The 11,521-nt window shown below is 38.5% G+C and overlaps 1 protein-coding gene across 4 annotated transcripts in view; it reads left to right on the top strand.

Moving 5' to 3' along the window:
- Positions 1 to 11,521, top strand: part of LOC131134618 (cytoplasmic dynein 2 heavy chain 1) — a 68,087-nt gene that overhangs the window by 40,162 nt on the left and 16,404 nt on the right. For all 4 annotated transcript variants that reach the window (XM_058080102.1, XM_058080101.1, XM_058080103.1 and 1 more), the window contains 8 exons: positions 3,473 to 3,562; positions 4,796 to 4,861; positions 4,959 to 5,009; positions 5,092 to 5,145; positions 5,790 to 5,921; positions 6,681 to 6,753; positions 9,184 to 9,344; positions 9,660 to 9,785. In XM_058080102.1, the coding sequence (XP_057936085.1) occupies positions 3,473 to 3,562; positions 4,796 to 4,861; positions 4,959 to 5,009; positions 5,092 to 5,145; positions 5,790 to 5,921; positions 6,681 to 6,753; positions 9,184 to 9,344; positions 9,660 to 9,785 (753 nt within the window). The remainder of the gene's footprint in view (positions 1 to 3,472; positions 3,563 to 4,795; positions 4,862 to 4,958; positions 5,010 to 5,091; positions 5,146 to 5,789; positions 5,922 to 6,680; positions 6,754 to 9,183; positions 9,345 to 9,659; positions 9,786 to 11,521) is intronic.

The following is an 11,521-nucleotide window of genomic DNA, read 5'->3' as shown; positions in this document are numbered from 1 at the left end:
CACTTCACTCCAATCCTTCAGAATAACTTTATAGAACCCTTAATAGAAAAGTACGGATACTGCTATGTGTGTTCACAAAAAAGTCGATTTCCCATAAGTCTTGGTAAAAACTACAAAGGGTTTTTTTGGGATAATTAGAAATGTAAATATTTTGTGGGTATAACTGTACATTTATACAGCGGTAGTAGTATATGTACAATAGACAGTATACTAGTCACATTCAATGATTGGATTCATGATGTTACAGTCGTTCCTCATTTGGTTAGTTGGCTCTAGACCCGACTGCAATAGTCAATTTCCACAAAATGCTAATCGACTTTCATCAGAAAACCGTACTAAGGCCTCCTGGTCCCGCATCCAGTGTAAATGCTCCCAGGCCCATGATGATACCCGTGCCAAATGGGATGATCAGGTACCTTTGCAGGTCGTCTAGCACGCTGAATCAGGGTGGGATGTGGACACTTCTTTGTCTTTCAACCTGCTGATGACACTATGACACTCTGTGACACACAGCATAGAGGCTAAATCCCTCTGAGAACATCCTGTTTGAAGAATGGCGACATGCTGTTGATTATCAGTGCCAAAATCCGAACAGCAGGATGAGTAGAACTGGTTCAATTCCAATTGAACCAGGACATTTATCCATGAATTCTACCATTTTCATGAAATTGCTCCCTATAGCTCATCACCGACTATTGTATTTATCATGTTTATCAATGATCTATCTCCAAAAGTTACACACGTTGTTATATAGTTTCATAAATGTTCAGAATGTTTTAGTACACAAAGTATTATATTTTAGAATTTTGTTGTTAAAGCTTAATACAAAGGACATGTACAATACAGCAATAAAAAGATTAAAAACAAGAATTTAATGCAGCACTAATAAAAAAAAAGAGAGGCGATTCCTTTTTATTCCCGTGACTTATTGGGAGGAGGAAATATAAGAACACAGAAAACAATCTTTTAGCTTTCTCCTGAATCATAATAAGGCTCACTGGGAGATTCTGGTTTCCCAGCTAATGATAAGACCACTCTGCTGCTTAGTTGTTACTGTTGCTTTCATAGGAGCAAATACTTCAACATGTTTATTTCATCTTTATCTTCAATTAGGCCTGCCATGATAATCAATAAATCAATTAAACCGTATGATAAATAAAATGTATGCCAGCCACAAGGACGTGACGGCTTTTCTTTTCCTTGGCACATTTCCACCAGAAGAGCCTGCTTTAGAATTGGGAGACATATTGAAGTGAAAAAAGTAAATTAATAAGCGATGTTATCCACTCCGTGTGGCTACGAATGAGGCTACACGCTGTTAGTACATGCTGTTAGTAGTTTATACATAGTGAGTCGACCAAAATTAAGATTTTAATTGATTTCTGAGAGTGACAAAACACCGTAACACAAGGACCACCTGTACTATAACAACAATGTAATATTACATTAACGTTAAAGGGACATGCACTGTAAGTGCATGACGACATATTATTAGCTTGATCTTAATGCATTGTAATTATTTTTTAGGCAATGAAGGTTATAGTCAGACGTTATAGATATGGCAGGTAGGCTTAATTTAGATCAGGGGTGTCAAACTCAATTTACTTGGGGGCCACTGGAGCTTGGGTCTGGGTGAGACTGGGCCGCATCAGGTTTTAAAAAAAAAAAACAAAAAAAAACAAAAAAAAAACGCATTTATTAAAAACAGAAAAATGAATAAACTTTGCCTTGGTTTCGATTTTCTACAAGAAAAGCTCTGATAAAACATTCCACTGTTCTCAAATATCTTACTTTTTATTTTTCTACACAAAATAAGATGGAAATTAAATAAACAAATCAAGAATAAAGAAAATCAATCAGTAATAAATAAATAAATATAATAATAACAATAAAACGGCAAATAATAAAAACTTAAGAAACCACATATAGTTGGTGGGTAGACAAATTATTTTTTTCAGATTAAAATTAACAAAGCATTATTAGAGCCCTGTAGACATGATAAAACACGACTATAGTCACATTTATACTATTTTTATTTACAACTTATTGCGCAACTGCAGAGTCTTGAGACACAAGCTAACTCGCAAACTAGAGAGCTAGCGACCTTCAAGTTATTTCCTTTAAACTTAAATAGCCAAAAACTTACCACTTCCACACGGATAGGGAGGATAACTATTAACAGTTATTTAACCTTTAACATGAACATTAATCAAACGTAATAATTTTTTCTGGGTACATGATACCATACAGCATCCATATCAAACTTGCGCGGGGCACACTAACATTAAACTTTCATATCAAGGCGGGGGCCTCAATCTAGTGTCCTGCGGGCCACATTTGGCCTGCGGGCCGTGTGTTTGAGACCCCTGATTTAGATGTTCTTTCTTCTCAGTAAGCTAGTTTAGATTGCAGTATGGCCTGTTAGGAATCATTATAGATAATGACTCCTCCATATGAACTCTAAACCTACTGTGATAACCACAAAATACATGCCATCATCATGGGGTTAAACATATTGCACAAATTTGTCCAATTCCCGTGTGTGTTGTTTGATGCGGTGCTCTCATCCAAGAACATCAGCAGGCAACAACTGGTCACCACAAGCATGCATGTGTTTGTGTGTGTGTTTTTTTCAGCGGGTGTGGTTAGAATACTAAAATACCGTTTTGGTAGATTCTCCTTTTTGTACTATTTGGCTGTTTTCTGTGTTTAATTTCCATGTGAAGCAGATGGTTTGTGGGATATGAATTAGAATGAACATCTTCTTGTTTGATGGGATTGATATTTAACATTTTATATTTTATATTTATATTTTTATATGTGTTACATTTGGAACATTTCAGTTTTAACATGTCTTAATGTTGCTATAAATGCAAGTGGAGTCACCAAACTAAGTTGTTATTGTATACTGTGTGCAATGACAATAAACATCCATCTACTGTATGTATCGATCTGAAGTACAACAATGAAAGCACACAAGTCTTAACCTTCAGTCCGATCAGTAATACACAATAAATGAATAGTGCAAAGCATCTTAAATAATAACACAGCTCTTCAAAGTGGCAAAACTGTATCCAAGCACAGATAATTCATTCATACTTAATTTTTTATACCCCTTATATCCTCACAAGGGTCGTGGGGGTATGCTGCAGTCTATCCCAGCTGACGGCAAGAGGCGGGGTTCACCCTGGACTGGTCGCCAGCCATTCACAGGGCACATATAGACAAACAACCATTCACACTCACATTCATACCTATGGACAATTTGGAGTCGCCAATTAACCTAGCATGTTTTTGGAATGTGGGAGGAAACCGGAGTACCTGGAGAAAACCCACACACGGGGAGAACACGCAAACTCCACACAGAGGGAATCAAACCTGGGTCTCCTAGCTGTGTGGCTTGTGCGTTAACCACTCTTTTTAAGTGATTCTTATTTTCTCACAATGTACTCATTGTTTGTGTATATTGCAGGACGTAGAGAATACTGAAGACAGGATTGCTGCTTTGGAAGCAAGCTTGAAGAATATGGTGTATGAATACGTCTGCCGCTCACTTTTCAAGGTAATACATACCGTATATTTGCACTCCAGAAAAGACTGTTCATTTGAATGGAAAATTGAATGTATGTACAAACACAGTTGACCCGGTATTATCATTGAACAAGTGGTAAATATATCTCAAAGAGACACAAGCAGTATTGACTAGCACTGTGCTCATGCTGTGAATGATTGAATTGTTTTTGTCTTCATATGTTTTTGTCTCCATGGTTGTATTCCTTATGATGTGAACAAACAAATATGCAAGAAAATTCACTTACTGGCCACAATATTTTGTCAGTGTCAATCAAAAATGAGCATTATCTTTGTAAAGGTAGCATTTTGATACATCTCATCAGATTGTGTAACTATGGAGGGCCTTATTTTACCTGGAGATATGTACATCAGTATCACTGTCCCATCAGGCTAGTCCAGGGGTGGGCAAACATTTTGACTCGTGGGCCACGTTGAGTTAACAAAATTGTCCCGGGGACAACATATATTTAATAGAACATATATTTAATACACAAACATACACTATGTTTAACGCTTATAATTTGCCTTGACTGCACGGTGACCATGTGGTTAGCGCGCAGGCCTCATAGCTAGGAGACCCGAGTTCAATTCCACCCTCGGCCATCTCTGTGTGGAGTTTGCATGTTCTCCCCGTGCATGCGTGGGTTTTCACCGGGTACTCCGGTTTCCTCCCACATTCCAAAAACATGCTAGGTTAATTGGCGACTCCAAATTGTCCATAGGTATGAATGTGAATGTGAATGGTTGTTTGTCTATATGTACCCTGTGATTGGCTGGCGACCAGTCCAGGGTGTACCCGCCTCAGCAGTAGAAAATGAATGAATGAATGAATGAATTTGCCTTGATTATTTGTCTAATTCTATCTGTAAAAGTGTCATACGATCTGCTGTATGTTCTCATGTCCCTTTTTTCATGAGCACTTTAAACATCAGACTAAACTACGAAATTGAATTTTACAGTTTTGTTGGGGTTTTTTTCTGAATAAGACTTGCAAGTCATGTTGCCAGCTCGTATGATCCATGTTGAAATACTTAGAAAGCAACTGGCTGGCTAGTTTGCCCACCCCTGGGCTAGTCTGTTCCTCAATGATTGGAATAAAAATTTAGTGAAAATTCAAAATGAATCCTCATTCGACATAGCATGCATTCTCTCAAAAAATGTACATCTTTTCATTTTTTCATCTTTTCAGAATTTAACATACATAATTCATTGTATCTGTCAGGTTGACCAGTTAATGTTTGCAATGCACTTTGCCAAGGGCATGTATCCCGAGCTCTTTAAGGAGAATGTGAGTATGCACATTATCAGTTTACTTTTTGTCAGTACTGTAGTTTCAATGCAGAACCTACTTTACTTTATGAACTTGTCGAAAATATATTCTTTAGGAATGGGATGTCTTCATTGGCTCCATTGTTGGGGAAATGTTTAAACACGAGGTAAGAGGTTTTTTTTTTCTGCAATTAGTAGAAAACAATAGACTGTTCCAATAACCTTTTCTTTCCCTTGTTGCACTCTCAGGAATTCCCATCCTGGATTGATCAGGAGAGACATCGATCAGTAGCAGTTTACAAGGTAAAAATTGAACACTAGAGTTGTCACGAGAAAAGACGATACACAAGATTGAAATGGCAATCGAGACAAACCGAGACAAAGAGACTGTATGACTGACATAAGGGCTCACTCTGTTCATGCCGTTATTCTATGGAACAAATGCGACTCCAAATTGTCCATAGGTATGAATGTGGGTGGGAATGGTTGTTTGTCTATATGTGCCCTGTGATTGACTGGTGACCAGTCCTCGCCCGAAGACAGCTGGGATAGGCTCCAGCATCCCTGCGACCCTTGTGAGGATAAGCGGTAGAAAATGAATGAATCAATGAAATACGCCAAGGCCAGAGTGAACTTGTTGAAAGCAATAGAAGAAGAAATGCTAACAGCAGTATATTTAGGGGAGTTCATTTTCATTTATTGTATCATTAATTTGTTCATTTATTACCATCCCAGGCTTTAAACTCACACGATCTTGTGACACCCCTACTCAACACAAATTAAAAAGGCTTTGTGTGTGACATATCTGCAGATGACACATATCTACTTATGTGTGACAAATTGATATATTACTATTTGCAATCAAAAATTGTTTCGGATTTGAACTCACAGCTCATGTTATACCTTTTCTTTGGTGCTTTTTAACATCTGCCATCCATCTTCCTCAGGCTACATTTACAGCCCTCTATCAGTCCCTGTGTTTGAATGACTCAGACCTTTGGATGTCCTTCGCACGGAGCTCACATTGTGAACAGGAAATTCCAGCCACCATTGCCAAGAAAATGACTCCCTTTCAGCAGGTCAGCTATCAATTAAATTCAATGTTCATTTCAAAATACAGTGGCACAACTTATGTGTTATGGGTAGACGCCTACTCACACACACAAAGTATATTGCCGTCTCCTCTTTGCCACATAATGACTATGTGGAATGAACTTGATGAACACATTCATTGTGCAAGATTTTACATTTCATCAATACACAAGCTTATAATAAAATAATTGCATAATGTAGCAGCAGGCAGGATGTGGCAGATCGATTCTATCACATTACAGACTGGATTTTGGAGTGTGGTCATATGGTGTGACATAAAATGTGAATAACATGGAGCGGCATTAAAGGTAAAAACTAATGCATCATTTTTACATTTTTAAAACACTGCCTGAATAATGTGAATAATTGCTATCCCCATCCCCCCAAAATGGAAAAATAAAATAAAAAAATAAAAAATAAAAAATGTCTCAAACCCTCCTGGTAGCTTCACGTTGATGAGCTCATATGATTTTGGATCAACATTTGCAATGAAGTGACTGTTAATCGATTCAATTCAGCTCCAGAACCCTCTTCAAATGCTATTGTTCACACGCAACAATCCCTAAATATATTTCTGCACCAAAAACACCCGCTATTTACAGAGGGAAAAAAAATCTAAATAAAAAAGGGATATTTCTATTGCAATAAGTCTGCGAATATGTGTAGCCGTGCATTGCGACTGTGCAGGGATCGACTGTATTCTTGTTTTTGATCCTCTGTTTATCGTTTTATCATCTTCCCTCCAGCTGTTATTGGTTCAAGCAGTCAGACCAGATCGACTTCAGAGTGCTATGACAGCCTTTGCCTCGCAGGCCTTGGGTAAGTGCTTTAATATAGTCATATTTTTTGGTTCCGCTGCAAGGTCTACTCTAGCTTTTTCCCAATTTGACCCATCTTACCCATGACCCTGAGTTGGATGAATGGATTAATATATTTTAATGAATCTTTAGTTGAGCTTTCTTATATCATAAATAGGTCATTAGCAATTGCAACAATAATTTTGTCATGTATACCAGGAATACCATTAGAGTCCAAAGCAGATTAAATCAGATCTTTCTGTCTTTCAGTGTCAGATTGCAGCTTTAAAATAGAAACTTCAGACTGAAAACAGGCAAAACTCTCTAGCCAGTATGTTGACATCCTATTTCTTCTCTGCTTATGAGCCCATCTTTCCATGCAGGCGATGCCACCTCATTAAAGCATATAGATTTTTAGCACCTTCACTGTGCTCTAATTTATTCCACTTCTCTTGCAACACCTGCCCTGTGTGCAATTGAGACTTAAGATAATCTGTCTCACACACTTCCAACTGCGCCAGCAAAGCTTTTCTGAATCATATATCAAATATGTGAAAACATGGACAAGAAATGCCACTTTATCCTTGTGTGTATCAGAGTGTTTGTTTGGCTGCTTAGTGCGTCTCTGAGGTTCGGAGCCGCTGTTGAGTTGTGGATTTGCCTCAGATTGTCTTCATTGTTTGACAATGCAATGCTTAATAATGCTCACAGTAACTCAGTGCATTCCCTTGATGACGTTGTCTTACATCTTCAACAGTATAACTCAAAATGAGCACAAATACAGCTCATATATCGGATCTTATTGGACTGTGAAGTTGTGGGACTATGAGAAAGGCCCCTAAAATACTTTCACAAGTCATTCCACCATTGAAGTTGCAGACAGTATTTGGGTAGTGTCTATATATGAGGGAGTGACAGCAAAACAGGAACGTCAAACGTAGCAGTGTGTGCATTTTGTGTCTTTGGCAGTAAATCGGTATGCTAATGAGGCATGGTCTGTAATCCTCTTACAACTAATCTCCCCGAATCCCTTCAGTCTAGGGCTGGCCACTGCTCACACACAGGCATGTCTCGCATAACACATACACACACACACAAAATTATCTGTTTGAGATGTCTTATTTTCGAGCTTGGACGTCCATCCAATTGGACACCTATCAAATGCAAATCTTTTTATTATTATAGCGTTCTTTTTTTTTTTTTTTTCAAAACGTCTTATGCTGAGAAAGTCAGGTACTGTACAAGCTTGTATGCTTGAGAAATTTCCTCCACTAAGCTTTTAAACCAAGAAGCCATTTTTTTCCCCCCATGACTGCATGTTCCAAAAATCAAGGTGAATGTTGTAATTCACGGCCAGGATGCCGGTTTACAGCAAGAATACTGATTAGCTGACAGTATCAAAGTTAGCGATGTGCATCTTTGTGCAAGTGCATACTGTGGAAAATACCCCGTGTCGTTGCAAGCCACGTGGTCAGATGTTTTTTTTTTTTTCCTGTTGCTATGGTGATTCAATATTGCCACACGCCGTGACATATGACATACATGGCGTACTTTGGGTGATTGTTTATGGTTAGATTTGCCGAGATATGTGTACTCAGAAGTGAACATTGGTTTTGTGTGTGTGTGTGAGTGTATGATACTTGGCTGATACTTGCGTCAATGAACTCACAGCTGAATTTCTAATAGATTCCTGTATCACAGCTTGTGTGCCTCTATTCACTCTTATCTGATTTGCGATTCAGTAAATTACAGCAGAATTAGAGCCCCATGCTCAGTGGGAAACACACACAAACACAGACACACACACACACACGGTGTATGACAAAGAGCCTCAGCACCAGGGGGCTGACAAGGTATTCTTGTGCCACAAGGTTGACTCATCTGCTTGCGGCATTACTCAGTTTGCATAATGAATCAGGCCTCTAATTTATCTCACTATCTCTTATCAGGCACTTTTCTCTTTCTCCATTATCATATCACCTCTGCTCTCCTCACTGACGGTGTCAAATGTAGACCACCCTCCCTCGCCTTGCAGTTGATGATCCACTGCTACATTTATCATGACTGAATCACTTTTCCCCAATCTTTCTCTCGCGGCTTCGATTTACATTTGCTTCTAGTACATTTTTTGCATTTTCGACATGCATTTTTTTTTCCCTCTCAATGCACCTGAGCCTACATTCATTATATCTTTAATTTACATAAAATAAATCCAACACATTTTATATCACAGTCTCTGTTCTGTTCCAGGGTTCCTCCTCAGAGTTATACCTTGCCTCCGCTTCCAAATTGTTTGTTCATGAGGGTTCCGTTGGTGTTGTTTAATGTTTGAGGACTAATGATGCTCCACCTGCTCAGTGTGTAAAGTGCCTTGAAATAACATCTCTAGTGAATCAGAACAATCGACAAAATTGTCCTGACTTGACTTTCTTTTCTTTGATTTTTCCTTCAGGTATGAAGGAACTCTCTCCTCCTCCGCTGAACCTACGACGTCTATACTCTGAGACACTGGAATGGGAACCTGTGCTGATCATCACCTCACCAGGAGCCGACCCATCCCAGGAGCTCACAGAACTTGCCACAGACACTGTGGGTCGGGACCAGTATCACGAGGTAGACGGCAGACATTAAACGACGGATCGAATTAGTGCATCGTATCCACTTTGAGTTACGAGTGTTGCATATTCCAGCAAGTCCATTTGTGGAATGTCATCTCAAATTAGCAGGGAATTTTCCTTACATTAGAAACTGGTTCTTAGTAAGTATTTCATGCTTGGACTTACAGAGGAGAATAAAAATAAGAGAAAAAAAAAACACATTATCTGTCAATTAACCACAGATAAGATGAAAATACATAATAGAATCCAATTTTCTATTCCATTGCCTTTGTTTGGTACCCTGTCTGAGTGTGTCTCTCTGTCTGCTCAGATCTCGATGGGTCAGGGACAGGCCGACGTGGCCTTGGCTACACTCAGAGAGTGTTCCCGAAATGGAGAGTGGCTTTGCTTAAAGAATCTTCATCTTGTCACAGCGTGGCTACCCCTCCTAGAAAAAGTAGGTATTATATGTTGTCTGCTGTGTTTGTGTATCGGTGAGATTTTATTTGCCGTTGTGTTAGTGCTAGTTGTTTTTTTTTGTTTTAACCTCACAAAATAGCTTGCATTATTAATCTACTGTAGAAATAAAATCCAACGTATTTTACTTAAAAAAGTTCCTTTGACATTCGGTCAGCAGCATTAACGTAAAAAGATGTAATTGTTTGAGTAATTATTATAATCAATTTTAGTATTTTAAATATGTTATGCAACTTAAACCATGCAACTTAACTAACTTAAAAACTATCCTAATTGTGAGAATCTAAACAAATTTCCATTTTTTTAACATATTATAATTACCCATCCATTTCCTATACCGCTTATCCTCACGAGGGTTGCGGACATGGTGGAACCTATCCCAACTGTGTTCGGGCGAGAGGCAGGGTACAACATGGACTGGTGGCCAGCCAATCACAGGGCACATATAGACAAACAACCATTCACACTCACATTCATACCTATGGACAATTTGGAGTCGCCAATTAACCTAGCATGTTTTTGGAATGAGATGCTCGAGGGGGGGAATCGAACCTAGCTGTGTGGCCTGTGCGCTAACCACTTGTGACCGTGCAGCCCATATTATAATTATAACAAACCAAAATAATAACAATATTACATGCCCTTTATTTACATGAATTATGCTGACATGTAGTAACCAGTGTAGAATACTACATAACACCTTTTTCAATGTGCCTTCTTAATGCCTTACAGTATATTTGTATTTTAGTTCATTTAGCCATTTTCATTCTTAAATATGCTTATGATATTCTTTGACTAATAATAGGCCATATTCAACCACAAAACAGCAATAATCTCTTCATGAATATATTTGGAACAAGTACATGTAATTGGAAGTGCAATGTGGCGAAGGACGACTCTATGACCCCACATCCCCTCCTGCTCATTTCCAGTTGAACATTTTCAAGTTTTCAAATGATGTATGCAATTTCTGCTTCATTTTCATTTTTATATTACTGCACACACTGCTTCACGCACAGTGTATATTCTTGCTGTTGCCCAAATTTCCATATCTAAAATTAGTTTCTACCCTTCTGGTGTGAATATACATATTTTAACCTTTTCCTTGCAGGAGGATTCTTCACTGTGCTGTTGATTGTGTGCCCGTGCCCTGGTGTTGTTTTGTTGTTTTCCACTGTGCATAAGTATTTAATGCTGGCTCTGCATGAAGCGCTGTCTGTGTTAGCCTCTGTGTCTCTTGTTTACTGTGGTGTACATGTTTTTTTATTTTACATGAGGGTCCGTCCTTCTTTTGTTTTATTTGTTCTGTTTTGTAATGTGTCAGAATGGCAGGTCAAAACTCTGCAGGAGGCACAGCTTTTGGCAGTGATTGGCCAGAGTATGTGTTCAAGTGCGTATGTGTGTGTGTGTGTGTGTGTGCACGGCCCTGTACATGTGCATACAATTGTGCACCACGGGGTTGGTAATATCCCTTCAAGCCATTGCTTATACTGTATTTGCAGTATGATATAAAGCCTTGACTTAATTTATCTCATTACGATTTGTTCATTTACTCAGTTTTCCAGTATGTTACATCCCAGATATCATCTCACCAGATTTTCTGTCAGTAATACATGGCATGTAATACATATAAACATTAAAACCTAGGTTCCCAAAGTGGGGTACGCAGATTTCCGTTGGGATTATTTGAAAAATAATCTATATATAAAAACTACG

The sequence above is a fragment of the Doryrhamphus excisus genome, chromosome 8, assembly GCF_030265055.1.
Source record: "Doryrhamphus excisus isolate RoL2022-K1 chromosome 8, RoL_Dexc_1.0, whole genome shotgun sequence".
NCBI classification, from domain to species: Eukaryota; Metazoa; Chordata; class Actinopteri; order Syngnathiformes; family Syngnathidae; genus Doryrhamphus; species Doryrhamphus excisus.
This window is presented reverse-complemented; position numbering and strand designations above follow the sequence as displayed.